This window comes from Phalacrocorax aristotelis, chromosome 8, assembly GCF_949628215.1.
Source record: "Phalacrocorax aristotelis chromosome 8, bGulAri2.1, whole genome shotgun sequence".
Classification (NCBI taxonomy): Eukaryota; Metazoa; Chordata; class Aves; order Suliformes; family Phalacrocoracidae; genus Phalacrocorax; species Phalacrocorax aristotelis.
In genome coordinates this window covers 31,023,249-31,038,778 of record NC_134283.1, presented here as the reverse complement: position 1 = coordinate 31,038,778, position 15,530 = coordinate 31,023,249, and the positions used below count along the sequence as shown (strand labels likewise).

Below are 15,530 nucleotides of genomic sequence, written 5' to 3'. Positions count from 1 at the left end.
ACTTTGTAGCTGAAAGAGAAAGACGAGCACATACTCAAAAGCATACATTTAAGATGATAGCTTAATGCTAACGACAAGCACCTGCAATGTGCCCATTAAATTTACTACATCAGATTCACTGCAGTCTTCTATTTTTTCACTGTTAAAACAAATGTTGTATGTTAACAGCACAATCATATAGACCAGTAGTGCAAAGTGGACTTCTCAAAACTAAGGCTTACATTCATAATTTCCTACCTTTAGCCAGTAGTGAACCGCCTTTCAAGCAGTCGAGAGGATCACAAAGCAGCTGTTGGTGTTATGCTAGGGAGTAACTGCGACACAGCTGGAACATGGGCAGCAGCTACCTCCCGCACACGAGCTGTTCACAGCGAAAGATTTTGCCCTACACTAGCACATTTTCAAACAGCAATTTTAATCTTTTCTCTCTAATTTGAGGGCATATTCTAACATGACAGAACACATTATTTTCAAATTATCGTTGCATCTGAATTTTTTATGTGAAGGGCTATGATACTCGGTCCAGTCTCGCCTATCAAAACTGGGTCCATCTATCCTAAGGGAGACCGTGCTCCTGGGTGAGTTGGCATCCATCAGGGGTGGAGAATAGATGCCAGCTGGCTGGTACAGACTCACCTATAGTAAAGCTGTACATCTCATGGGATGGAGCATATTTGCCTAGTCTAAGGGTTGGCTACATTAAATACTGGAAGCGGAAGAGTTAACTGCAGCAACACTGAAGATGCCTGATGAATGAAATACCTGCTCTTTCTGCAGGGAGGAGGGGATACATTTCATTAATTATTACCTTCCAGGGTGTGCTGACTTGCTTCTGTCTGTGCTGAATTTCATGTAAACCCTCTGTTGAATGTCACATACTCATATGCTGCCTGAAGTGCTAGATTTTGTATTTGGATATCTGGTGTAGCTGACAGATGTTTACAAACTCATGTAATCTGCACAGCTTTTTTTGCCTATCCATCTGTGGTCCCTGATAGACAGCAAATTATTCCAACCTCAGGCTGGAATAATTTAAGATTGTGACATCAACCCTTAATCTGCCTTTTTTAGCTGGTAGCATTCAGAGATTTTCAGTTACAGATCCTAGAGTATAATTTTAAATTAACTGAAGCTGTTTATTTAAGATTCCACCATTTCTAAACAAGTGGCCATGACTATACAGCATTACAGCGTGACAGAACCATGATTAACTGGGACTTCTGGAACATACAACTTGTCATAATTTGTAACACAAACTTCAGGTTGCTCTAGTGTAGGAGAAGGCTGAGCTCTTTAAAAACCTCATAAAAAATTAATACACATTCCCTTCTGCTTTTAGCAGTATATGAAGAGGCAGCTAGGTTCAGGTCTTTGTAAACCCAGTTAGTCTCATCTCAGAAGAAGATCCTTAAGCATTTTTTCCAGTCCGCATGGTGAGAGCCTCTTTCTTGCACAGCCAGCACTCTTATCTGAGAGGTGACACAGGATGAAGTCAGTGTCTACTACCAGCATTTCTGACCAAATGATGAGTTACAGATTATTTAATCATCTTGGGAGGGGAGAACAGCAGTTTCACCTACACCAAAGCCTTCCAGCAAGTCTATCTTCAGGAATGTAAACGGTCCTATGTCTAACTCTTTCAGTCTTCCCCTTAACTGACACTAGGAATTAAGAGTGTGCATCAACCTTAAATTCCTTCAAGGTGAGCTATCACTCCTATCTCCAGCTCCTGGGAAATTCACCGGTGCCTTCCCTTGTACCAAGAGCTGGGGATTTTCAATGTTGCACCAGGATTTCAGCATAGGAATTGGGATCTTTACCTGCTGGATCATTAGTTTTCTGAAATCTCGATTACAGGAAGGCCTTCCAAAATGTCAGTCACATGAGAAGGGAAGATGAGGTCAGAAAATGCTATTACTGGAAAAATAAAATCATTTAGTCTAAAACCAATCTGAAGCAAATCTCAAACGTAATCTACAGAAATGTTCAAAAAATGTAACAAGCTGCATAAGGAGGGAAAGGCTGAGCATGAGATGAGCTCTAAATCATTTTTCCAAGGAACTTCAAGGTATCTCAAACTGAGCATGTGTTTATCCCTGAATCTGAACTAGACTCATGCTGACGCTGAGCGGAAGTGTACTCAGTGCAACCCTCAGGGATGCAAACCCCACACGCCAAGGAGCAAGTCCTTAAGCTGGGCTCAAGCTTGCACTCACCTGCAAGTCAAGTGCAGCCTAGCATCTATCACATAATCCACCTGGCCTTGCAGCAACACTAAGAGATTTGTAGATCTCTTTCACAACAGCCCTGATGTTGCTTGCCACAAGGCAGCTGGGATTTGCAGGCAGCTTCAGCGTAGGCTCAAACCGCATGGATGTCTGCCAGCAGCAGACCCAGAGGCATCCCCCACACAGCAACAGTAACCAGTAGTATGGAGAAAATTGGAGCCAGGGTAATTATTTTCCCCACGTTTACCTTAGTTTAGCACTGATAATGGAGATAATCATCAGGAACAGGGAGGCAGGCTGGGCCTTTAAGCCACACCTTGAAGGAAATCAGAGCAGAAGAAACCCAGAAGCTTGGCTCTAACCGCTATTCAAGGATCATCCATAAAGCAAAGTGACCTACTCTGCTCTACTGGAGCAGAGCAGCGTACTAGCATAGAACATAAAAAAGGCTAATCCAAGTATTAATTACTGATTGCCTAACAGATCTCATTCCTCTTCTGTTTTCAAACTGTTCATAAATTGATTCTAATCTCTTCCGTAGAACAATTAAAAGTATTTTTGTTATCGTGATGAACTGAACTGTAACCACAGCTATTGCAAATAAACATAAAAGACAGATGATAAAGATGGTAATAAGCATATTGCTACTGTGTCCTGAATAGTCACCAACACTTCTTAGTGAATATCATCTTTCACAACAACAACAAAGGATAAGAGCACAAGGCTATTTCATGCAGTCATCAAAACAAAATGCACTGAATATTATATTTCATACTAAATACATTACCCTGGCAGTTTGACACTCAACATTTCAATAGATATTGCGTCTCTCTAACATTCTGCCTGAATTTCTGCAGATGGACTTTTAAGTATCAATGGAAGATTACTTTACTTGTCACGCTAAAAAGATTTTAAAGAATGGTTGCACACACTTCATTTTTAATTTTTTTTATTTCTTTTTTTTTTTAAAGGGAAATGAATCATGAATTCAGAAACAGAGTTATACTGAAAAGCCAAACCTCATGTTGTGTAGTAGTCCTTTGTTTGTAGTGCTCTTTCAATAGCTACACTGTCTCATCTCTGACATGCCCATCAAAGCACTGGGAGGATTTGCTGAAGTTAAACTAAGCTAACCTAAACTATGCTAAAATAAGCTGACATAAACTAACAGTTTTCCCAAATCTCATCAATCTGTTGTGATATTGGGATTTTTAAAAAATGTGTTTTATTTTATTTTTGAACTGTGCAGCTTCCTGGAGACATGTAAATATACAAGAACCTCAATTTTCAGTAAAAAAACCCAACAATAAACGCCAGGGAAAAAATGCCAACAAACTAAGTTTCTGGATCTCATGATTTCAGAGGACACCCTGAGCACACAAATATATCTCAGGATCACAAACAAACAAAAATGACAGCACTTTATTAGCCTAGGAAAATTGTGGATTTTGAGGTTCCATTCCAGAGCCCTGAAAATCGAAAATCTTTCAAGATTAAGTGGGACATGTGTTTAATGCATGCCAGTCATTAGAAAGTTTTTGGCAATTAAACAGCCCTCTTCACCTGACAAATACCTTTCCACGTGCTCAAAATGAACACTGACTAGGTCAGAATGCTGCAGCAATTGCCTCATCAAGCACTGGATCTCTACATAAGCATCATCTCATCTGCTATAACCTTTGATGGGCCACTGCTGTCATATCCAACAGCAATTAAGCATCCTTGTAAGCCACTGCTATTCCAGAATTTTAGATTTGATTTTTTTTAAAATGGGGGAAGAGGAGGGTGTTTGTTCACTGAGAGAGGGTTTCATTACTCACATGGCAAATCTGCCAGTAGCAGATCATGGAATGGATTGTTACCTTTCCCTATCCATTTTGTAAAGATATTGCTTTCTTTCCAGACTGCAAGCATCACTTCTAACTGGATTTTGAATTATAATGTGAACTTTACAAAATTATTGGTGCTATTCATATCGCTAGTTAGATTCTATGGAATGACAATATTTTTTGCCCTTCCCCAAACCAGCACCTTTTAGTGCTTTATATAAAACAACCATGGCCAGCAGATATCAAAAACGTTTCCAAGTAATGTAAAGTATTACATTGCACCGAGTAAACAAGGAATAAAACATTTTTATACTTCTCTTTAAACTCATATGCTTTTTGAAAATATTTATGCAGCAGGGAAGACACGAGGTTATTGAGAAATACAGCCAGTTCTTCTTTAATTGAAACATTTATGCTTTTTGTTCTGCTAGCAAAAAGCAATGAACAGTAATAATGCAAGATAAATATACAAGAAACTTATAGATATGATTGTAAAACAACATCATCCTAATGTTTTCATTTAATTACCCTGAAATGTATTCTATTTAATATTCATTACTCAAAAGCCAATTTAAAAGAGAAAGAGGTGAAGGGACTTATTCAGAAAGACGGACTGTCATTCACTGCAATAGTTATCTAATATACAGAAGTTAATAAAGCAGATTAATCTACAAGTCCCTTTAAGCCATCACTGAGTTTAGAACAACTGCCTCTTTGACCTCTAACCCTCCCGCTGTGCACCAGTAGCAGGTGCCAGCTGCACGAAAATTATGGCTGACGCGTTTTAAGGCAAAGTCTTTTCTTACTTTGCTTCTGACCAGCAGCTGACCCTGTAGGAACGATTGTTTCATGTGCTGGCCTAAAGGCTACATAAACCAGTAACTGATAAACAAAAGCATACATACACCAGCTGCCTAGCCTGAGGGCGCACATCCAACACTGACACCTCTAGCAGTTTGTGCTGCAAGCCGAATCGCTGCTTTTTGTTTCCATACATGAATTCTGTACAATACTTGTTACTTCATGGAACTAAACTTCTCTCCATCCCCAAAACTGTTTGTGTAAACTACAGCACAGCTTGGATGATTAAGAGGAGATTCCCAGTTTGATTGAGCACCATTATTAAGAGCGTGAAATCTTCAGATACATCACTAATGATGATGTATTTTAACATTAAAAGTCTTGAAATTAAATTACTTGATTCACATGACAACGAATCACAACAAGGCTTTAAACAAAGCAGAATTAGAGAAGACACTCAGCTCATTAATTTTTTTGATTTCTTAATTGACAGCACTCACGTAGTGATAGCTATACATTTAGCAATATACTTGAGACTTGAGGCTGCTGCTGCCTTTATACCTGGTGCAGTAAGAAGTACATATAGAAGTAACCATATTTTTCATTAAGATAAGATGGCTTTGACATAGTTATTTTGCTGATACAAATTACACAACCACAAAAACAATCAGAGTAATGATTAAACGCAGTTATGTACATGGGAGACTACTAGTGCAAATGTTAACGTATTTAAATGGGTTCCCTTCATTAAAAAAATTATATATGATATTAAACCATCAATCAAATCGAAACACTAGAGTCTAAATGTATTGTCACTGGTTGAAATAAATGACTTTGAGACTGAATTTTGGCTCACTCAATATGGTGCCTTTTCTGTTGCTTAGCCACCCAAGTCTCTGCTGGCTTGGGCTACAGCTGGTATATTTCCATCCCTTTCAATTAATAAAGAAAGTTATGATAGTATTGGATAACATTTTTAAATTGTGCTAAGAGGCTGAAAACAGATGTCCCAATGAAAATCCCTCTCACTGCTGTATCACATCTTTCAAGGCTCAAGCCGGCAAAAGCTGAGCACTCTGGTCTGATTCAGCTGAGCCTTTAAAACACATTTAATTTTAAGCATAGGAGCAATCGCACCTCTGGGTTTGATCTGCTCTTAAAATTAAGCATATGCTCACATATGTGGTTCAAGGTGCTCAGGTACTCAATGTCTTGCACAGCTGACCTCTGTCAGTACAATTCATATTCTTTTTTGTGACGTGCTTATATGCAAGTGCTTCTGCAGGGGCCATGAAGCATGCTTTATAAACATACTTCCTCTCCGTGTTTTTGTTTACTTCAATTACTGTGCATAACTCCACACTAGCTGTATATGGCACTGAGGTTTATCTGAAAAACAAAAACATCACTGATTTTACTACATAAAAGGGAAAAAAGTAAAGTAGCAGTTTATAATACATTTTTATTTTAGTAATTTCACTTGATTTTTCATTGCAGCTGGCATCTTTACTTTCTGTTTTACAGTTGCCATGCAGTGCTGCTTCACTTAGTGCACCTTCGTCACTTGAAGTTCTAAGTCATAAGCGCTCAGCTCCAGTGAGCAGCCTGCTGAGGTTTTCACCTGTCACTGTTAAGCCACGCATCCTCCTATTACCACAGTACTGCCCACCCTATCCTTGCTCCCTTTTTCAGCACTACCACACTCACCATTATCCACGCCCTCAAAGTTCTTTGTTCATCCACATACCTTTCCATCCACTTAGTGCAACACTCCTTTTTTTCCTAGAGATCCCTCTCCAGCCCACATACACCACCGCATTCCCCTACAGCAATAAACACCAGCTCTTCCCACATCCCTGCCAATTTTCCCTTACTGCAGCGCTCCCCATCCGTTGCCCCATAAATGCTGAACCCTCAGAAGGGCTCAGTGCAGGCACAGCCTTGTTCTATGGCCACCCAACCCTAAAACAACTGTTCACTTGAACAGTCCCCTGCTGTGGGCCCACCGGGGCTGAGAAGCAGAGCGTACCTGCCAGCAGCCAGCCGGCCCGACCGCTGGCCAGGAGGCATGTGCCTTCTGGTTCCTGGCTGGCCGTGCCACGGAGGCACGCTGTGCCGCTCCACCTCTGGGCAGGCCAAACAGCACTCACCGCTGCTCCTACACCAGCGAGCCAGAGACTGATTTGGCTGCACGCTGCATCTTGGCGCGTGCACTGCACAGATCTAATCCAAACATTGGTACAACATTCAAACTTACAAAAACCCCCTCCTTATTCTTATCCACATGATCCTCCTGAAAACGATGCACCGAATGTAGTCACCATGCAATTCCCTCCCTCATTCGTTACCCCTACACCTAAGACACCTCTCCAAGGAAGGCCCCAGAAAGGAAGTGAACACTGCAATGTCATGGAAATCCTCTTTCTATTCAACCAACCGTTTATCCCCTTCTACATCCAGCAAAGAATTATTTCAATGATGCCTACGCAAACAAAGTTCTTTACCTATTGTGTGTGGCTCTTAGGAACATTTGTCAGAACTGCGGGTGAAAGATGCTACAGAAGTGATTGATTTTTGGAAAGAACTAACATGAATAGTACCTTACCATAGCAAAATTGAACTAATGGCCTAATGTGTACAATTCAGCACGATAAGCATTCACAGAAGATAAAGGTAGCATCTTAAAAATTACACTGTAATTTATGAAGTGGGGCCAACATTGGCCTCACCTGACAATCCTGGAATAGGAGCATAGAAAAGTAGGAGCCTTTTAAAATTATTTATTAAAGTACCTATAACACAACATAATGTAACAGCAATAGTCGAATGTAATATACTTAATACCGTTTTCCATCCATATATCTCAAATTACTTTACATATGTTAATTCAGTTTAGTGTAAGACACCCATCATGAAAAGCATTTGTTTGCAGATTAAGCAGCTCACTCTGGGCAAAAAGAAGGGCCAAAGCCAACAGCAACTGTTACACTTCAAAAGGATGTTGTAAGTTGCTCCTAAACATCAGAAAGCTGTTTCCTCTCTGTGTTTTCTATTGCTCCTGGCTTTGTACCGTCACACCTACCTATTAAAAAACCAGAACTGCTATGGGACATATGTAAGCAAACAAAGTAAGAATCAATAGGGTTTAACTATACAACTCTGCTACTCTAGAGGCTGGAGAAGATGAAAGCCCCAGTCGTGGATACACTCTTACTGACTGAATTGCGTAAGCTTACCAAGAGAAAAGCCATGAGATAACGCTGTTGCTGGCTGTCGAGAAGTCCCAGAGCACCCCGCGCACGGGGCAGCGGGGCGCGCTCTCCCGGCGGGCGAGCAGGGAGCCGGCGGCTCCACACCGCACCGCGGACGGCCCCGGCAGGAGGGACCCGGGCGCCGCTCCCGCTTGCCACCCTGCTCGGTGCCGCCGCGGCCGGGACGGAGGGCGGCCGGTGGCGGGGCGCGGCAGCGCGGCTCCCCGCCGGCCCCCGGAGCCCTCCCGACGGCAGGGGGCGGCGGTCCCGTCCCGTCTCGACCCGCTCCTCTCCCCCGGCCCCGCCGCCGCAGCACCTACCCGCCCGCCGCGCTCCGGCGGCGCTGCCTCCTCGCCTCCGGCCCGGCGGCCCCTCGGCCCCGGCCTCCCTGCCCCGCCGCCGGCGGGCGGAGCCGCCCGGCTGCCGCGGCGGCGGCTGTCCCCGCCTCGGGCCCGGGAGGGCGGGAAGCGGCGGGCGCGGCTCCCGGCTCCCGGCCGAGGGTGCTGCCACCCCCGTCCCGGCGGGCTGGGCACCGTCCTGCAGGGGGGTCCGCACCCCCCCACCTCGCGGCAGGAGAGACCAGAGAGATTCCGCGTCTAGAGGAGAGAGAGAAGGGCAACGCGAGCCGTTGTGCAGCTCCGCGGCGAACGGTACGACCTGAGGCGGGCTATTCCTCAAGTCTGCTGGAAATTTTAATTATCCGACTACTTCCAGAGATCCAACTTGGAAGAAATGTTCTAACTAGTAAATAATTGCAGTTATCATTGCATCAGTTTAGTTTAAAGAGCTGACAAACCTCTCTAAACTCAAAGCACAATTAGTCATTAGGGTCTAGTTTTTCAGCACTGTTAAGCAATTTGTAACCCATTCCTTTTAATAGGGTTATGCATTACTTAACCGACACAGATGTCTTGAAAACTGAAACCGCTGGTTATGAAGCAGCAACCTTGTTCATTAGCTTCCATGATAGTCAAATCATCTATAAAACCAGTGTTTAATGGCCAGCCGATGAATAATCAATGTCTCACTTTTCATCTGAGTGTGAAAGTGAGAATAATCTAATACACCGTCCCCCTGGTAAAATGCGAGGCCTTGGGTTCCGTTTCTATTCAGGGCTGATTTATAACCCAATGGAAACCTGATGTAAACATATGATCAATGAGTCCCATCATTGCTGATAATAACCCCCAACCGGCCCACTCCCTCATCTCAAAAGCCATCCCTTTAGGCTATTAGTTTCGTCCAGCTAATCCTCTCTACTATTTCTGCCTGCTGCTTTTACCTTGGCCATCCGTTCAGTCCAGAAGACTCAGAAGTAATTTTATACGCAGCAGAGAGCGGGTGGAATTGATTTTTCACTCAGTGCTCAGTTCCCATCTGAATAATTATCAATTTTACTGCCTCATAAAGGGAAGAGTCAAAATTTCAAATCAATTCAAAAGAGCTTCTGAGACTACAGAAACTGTGCATGAGAATAAAGGTCAAAGTTGTCAGTGACCTCGGGAGATGATGTCAGATATTAGTACACTGAATAGTTGACATCAGAGGCACTCAGTATGATATGACTAGTGCTAATGCAAATCATATTTATGCTGACTACTAGAGACCAGCCATTAATATTTAAAGGAGTATGTGAAAGCCTGCATTCAAAATAAATATAACGTATTCTGCAGAATCTGAAGTTAATAAAGACAGATCACCGCCTAGTCATATGCTGTGAAGTGAAAGATTACTGCACATTAACACGAAGTATTACATCAAGATTGCCACAAATGCAAGAAAGTCCAGAGCCCCGGTTACTGTTTTGTCCTTTACGTTCAAATCACTGTGTGCACGGTACAACACTGAGCAATCTGACATACCCAAATGCTGACTGACTTCATTGCTAGTTTCCATGAAAGCCCTATTAGGCAAGTAAAACATAAGAACATGTAATATGACAAGGGAATCATCATATTCTGATAATGATGTCAATAATAAACATCATTAATATTCTCACAATATGCTATATACTGCCAGGAACATATTAGCTACCATTAGTTACTTTTCACCTTCAATTAGAACAGTAAAAAAATGACAACAATAACTGCGGTGACTGTATGCCAAGCGTTTTCCAAATGACAGCGTACCTATTAGGGAAACACAAAGACGACCATATGAGTCATTTGCATTTTGTTAATAACTTCTGTTTTTGTTAAAGCCCTCAGACCTATGAAACACGTCTCCTGAAACGGCATATTTGCAACTGCATTAGGAATCCAGAGATTCATGTAAATATGAATTTTTAAAATAGTCTAAAGAGATTTTAAGGGAATGTGGCATGGAGTAAATGTGGAGACATGCAGGCAGAAACTGGAACACAGGAAGTTCCACCTGAATGTGAGGAAACACTTCTTTACTTTGAGGTTGTGGAGTCTCCTTCTCTGGAAATATTCAAAATGCACCTGGACGTGGTCCTGTGCCCCTTGCTCTAGGTGTGCCTGCTCAAGCAGGGGGGTTGGATGGAATGATCTCCAGAGGCCCCTTCCAATCCCTGCCTTTCTGTGATTCTGTAGCTATGAACATCCTCATCTCCCCGTAATGTACTTGGGCTGGACCAAACCTGATGAAGCTGGGAAATCTCCCTCTAAGCAGTACAGCAGCCACTTTTCAGAAGCATGAGATTTAATTTCTATTGTATTTACCGTTAACAGAAAAAAAATCCCACCGATTCACCTACTGCAAAATAAAATATTCAAACTCTATAGCATACAGCCATTCAATTTACACATTTAATTACAAAAATGTGTGGTTCAATGCCACAATTTCTTTTTCTTCCTCCTAAAATTCCTTGGAGAGCTTTCCTTCCCACTTGTCTATAGAAATATATTGACGATCTCACGCACCTCTTTATAAGCAAAAATGAAACATCAAGTTTTAAGATACTGTTCAGCCAAGTAGTTTCTACGCTTTTCAGTATGACAAAAACATCTTCAGTCTTTGGTTGTCCTGAGAACATGGCTGAAGCTACTCAGGGCTGCATACCAGTGTACGGAGGTTTGTTCTGTTACTAAATAGCCAATCCTACCCTGGTGTTCAGTACCACAAAAAAATAAGGAAAATTCAGAAATTTAATAATAGCCCATAGAAAAGACTGCTAATTCACCTGCTGTAGAACTTCTGGGTTCTGCTGCATGAAATGAAGCAATCTCTGTCCATCCTGTGAAATCTCTCTACATCTTAGAGTCTTCTTGCGTTCTTTAGAGAGGTGCTTGAAGAGGTAGGTGACAATGTAGTCTAAACTAGCGCAACAGCTGGAGGAGACAATTGTATCTGTGTAAAAAATGAAGCAGTTTTGAAATTGTTTCCATGAAAGAATAATTAATAATGACATTTTATAGTACTTGAGAGTTCAGCTTTAATAATCTCTTTGACATTAGGCTAATCGATACATTGACAAGTCTATTTTTGATTCATGAGTTGATTGGCTTTGAAGACTGCTTTTATTAACAAGCAGCAGTATTAAACTATGCTTTGAATAACTGGATAGCTCCATGTACTAAAGACCCTATGAACTCCAGTGAACTTCATTCACAACCGTGTGAATGTGTCTGCCCCTCTGCGTACTGGAAAGTGCAGCATGAGGGCTGACATTTTACTGGTATTCAGTTTCACATACAGAACACTCCAGATTTCCGGAAACGAAAATTCTGTTTTCATCTGCTTACTGAAAAGTCAAGGTTAAATCACTAGAGCTGTTGTCCACGTTTTTCTCAAGTAGTATTTCATGTTCCTCTGCCCCGAATAGCTTACAATCAATGGCATGTGGCAAACAATGAACAAGGGCCATTAAAGGTAGTAAAAGGGCGATTACAGAACAGCCACTTAGTCCTTTTGCTTAACTACTAATAATTCAATTAGGTTAAAGTACATTAAATATGGCTGGTGACAACACGACAGCAGTTGCGACCAAATATTCCACAAATGTCTCCAAAACTGAGAGTCATGACAGCAGAGGAGGATATTGTTGAAAAAAAAAGCAAAGCAGCAGCAAAAGCCACTTCATAGCTTTACTTACTGTTTCTATAAGTAAGGGAGATTAAAAGCTTAAGCCTATTTGCAGAGTAAACATGTCTGTCTGATTTATATAAGTTATTTTGTTGTTAGGTGTTGCCTGCTGTGCCGCTGCTGTGGAAGAGGATTCTGTTCACTTCTGTGCATCAGCATGAGGACAACAGTGAACTGGTCCTTGGTTCTCATGCACACTCCTCTCATCTTCCTCTTGAAAACAGTGATGCAGGTGCACCCTTCCCCCTGCCCAGCTGCTGTCTCCTGGTCTGACACCTGAGATACTCCTTGGCCTCAAGACTGTGACTTAGACATTTAAAACTGCGCTGCTTCCCAAATCTGGTTCTGTAATCCTGGCCACATGTTTAAACAACTGCTGGTTCTCGCGATACCAACACCAACTGAAGCTCCCTGTATACATGCAGTGGTTTAAGCTGCTGGGTGCAAAGTTTAGCCCTAACTGATATTCTCTGCACTTTCAAACATGAGATCTGAATGAGTGGAGCATTTAGGACTCCATCCCATTGCCACTGACTTCAGCTAGAACTTGTCTAGGTCTTTTATAGTTCACAGTATTTATTTTAGATGGGCCACTGGAGTAAGGGATGTGTGGGGATTGCAAAAGGAATTAAACTGTTAAAATGCTCATTCTGAGGGAAAAGGGATTGAAGGATACAATTAAATGTACCTTGAATTCTTTAAACTATGCTAATTTGGAGGCCTGCCAGCCTTGCAGTGTTCATTGAAAAACGTCCCTCTAGACATGGAAGTATTTTGATCTGTGTCTGTTTAACTCCTTAAAATCTGTGCTGACACTATTAACCCTTCACCATCTAAAAACTAATTGTATTGAGTGTTTTGAAGCAAACACTGAAGAAACATTTATAGGCAAAGAAGATACAAGTGGTCTCCTAAGAACTGATCTTCCAAAGCAACCACCTGACTTAGCAGCAGGAGTTGAGAGCGAGCTAACAGCTCACAGAAATGAGCTGGAGCTTCTTAACCCCGTCTCCACTGGACCAGTGAGCTTCCTAGGACTGAATTCAACAGGGCAGGACGTTAAGAGACATTGCTGGAACAAAGCTGAGTTCAAAGTTATGAGTCTTGCCAAAGTAGAGACTGCACAGTCTGGCACTCATCGTGTTCTCAACCAAAACAGTCCTGCATATAAACTAGAAATGCAATTCATGGTGGAATTGAATCACCATCAATAACAACAAGTGAGAGATTTGAAAATACATATTTCATAGGAGGGCTCTGCTGTATTTCTAAACCAGTGCTTAACTCTATTTCTTTTTAAATTGAATAATACAAAGTAAATCACTATCATCAGTTTACAAAACAGCAGTAGTTCTAAACATGCTGATACTGTACAAGTAGATATTTTACATTCGACAGTAAGTGATTTTAGCAGGACAGCAGACAGGTCTATGCTATCATTTGCTCATGAGAATCTGATATGAGTGTTAAGAGCTACTTAAATTTGCCCATAACTATATATCAAATATGCTTCCCTATGCTCATTTTTCCTTTTGATTGCACAGATATAACAGACAGGGAGCGTCAAGCAAAATCCCTTGAATGACTCTTCTGGGCATGTGGAACCTTGTGCTGGAGCAGAAAAGTGTTCTTACTAAATCTTAGCGAGACAAGCCAGCCAACCAAATAAACAGAACAAACAAGAGCAACAAGGAGCTACTAATTCTGGGCTATGGACAGAAGAAATGGGTGGAGATGATAGAATAAAGATAGAATTATAAAACAAACTGAGATAAAAACTTGGGATAATCAGGAAAAATGCAGTCAAACCATGTTTCTCACTTCTGGTCAACTCAGCTTTATCACTTGTGAACTAATCATTTGCATCACAAAGCAAGCTGTGGTTATAGGAAATGCCAAAACCAGCTCCATGTGTGTCAGCACGGATCCAGTAACAGCTCAGTAGTATTGTGAAACAAAACTGAGCTCTCTGGACTTACTTGATGGCGAGGTCGGGGCTGGTGGTGGGCAGGGGACAAGGATGACGACTGTGGCACCAGTCACCATCACATTCAACTAGCTCTTTTGGTTTCTTCTTTGCCAGTATTCATTCATTTCATGTTCTGGGGACTAACTTTACACACACTTTTTTATTATCTGTGTGTTTTTGCCTTATGTAGGCAATTCCAGTCAGCCATTAGCTCAAGTAACTGGAAGTTGAGTATGTATGTTCGAATGGGTTATACTGTTTTTTAAAAAGCCAAGAAACCCCCCCACAAAAACTTGAGGATGCCTTTTGGTCTCAACAATATGACAACAGCATGCTGAAGGGGAATTATTTTTTAACAGTTTAATGATGTTGCTGAATATCTCTGCAAATTAAAAGATTTTGTTTTGTTTTTCACATAAAGGCAAGGAGAGGGAGTTAAGTGGTATTTTCCTTGTCCGTCAATTCCTTACAGTTCAATACTGGCATTATTTGCCTTTGAGACTAAACCTGGAAAGTAAATGGATTTAGCAATTTAACATCTAAATTAGGCAGCAAGACAGAAAAAATGTTTTACTTTTTCCTCAATGAATAGCATACTATACTATTAATCATACAAGAATTAGAAAAGCTTTGCAGAGATTAGTGACAACATGCCAGGCAGACTACATTAAAAGGCTCTGATCCACTGAGTCAGCTGTGAAAAAGCCAGGTAAACATTTTAGAAGAGAACTATTGGAGTGTTTATCCTCGCAATAAAAGCTTAGATGAGGGCTTCCATTATAGCTGATTTACAGCTAGGTGCTTCAGAAGGAACACATATTCTTTCACAGTGTTTATAAAGCATGGAATCAAGCAAGGTATTTACTCAGCAACAGAATGAACACTCCTCAGAAATAAGGATTTGGAGAATGTTTATCCTACAGCTGGCAACAATGAGAGTCTCAAAGGTTTCTACGTAAAGAGAATAGAGAAAAAAGTCAGATACTTTTTTCCTTGTGAAAGAGAAGTGATCTCCTGGTATTTAATTTTTAAAATAAAAAAGACAGCTATTTCATTTTTATAAACATTTCTGAAAATGACTTGTATGTTCTAATCAGTTTAAAACACAATTCCCCCTCAGATGGCTTATAGCCCTGAGCCCTACTATTCTGAGATGTTCTTGTGGCACTGATATAATTCAGCGAAAAAGGCAATGCTTGGATCTACTTACCCATTTTCCAAGGGCAGAAGGATGTATGAGACCAAGTAACACATAAGAAATAAATCTGTATTTCACTGTCCGACAATTGGTAATGCCCCAAATACCAAAATTTCAAAAGGGATAAAACATTTAGAAGAATGACTCTTACAAAAATGCAGTGACAGGTAACTAACCATTGAGATGATTAAAAATAAACACATTAAG

The 15,530-nt window shown here is 41.3% G+C and overlaps 1 protein-coding gene across 5 annotated transcripts in view; it reads right to left on the bottom strand.

The window, feature by feature from the left end:
- Positions 1-15,530, bottom strand: part of RANBP17 (RAN binding protein 17) — a 163,038-nt gene that overhangs the window by 13,805 nt on the left and 133,703 nt on the right. For 4 of the 5 annotated variants that reach the window (XM_075102208.1, XM_075102212.1, XM_075102209.1 and 1 more), the window contains one exon: positions 11,255-11,421. In XM_075102208.1, coding sequence (XP_074958309.1) covers positions 11,255-11,421 — 167 coding nt within the window. Of the gene's footprint in view, positions 1-1,979; positions 6,248-11,254; positions 11,422-15,530 lie in introns of those variants that run through there. The other variant, XM_075102211.1, reaches the window with a different exon arrangement.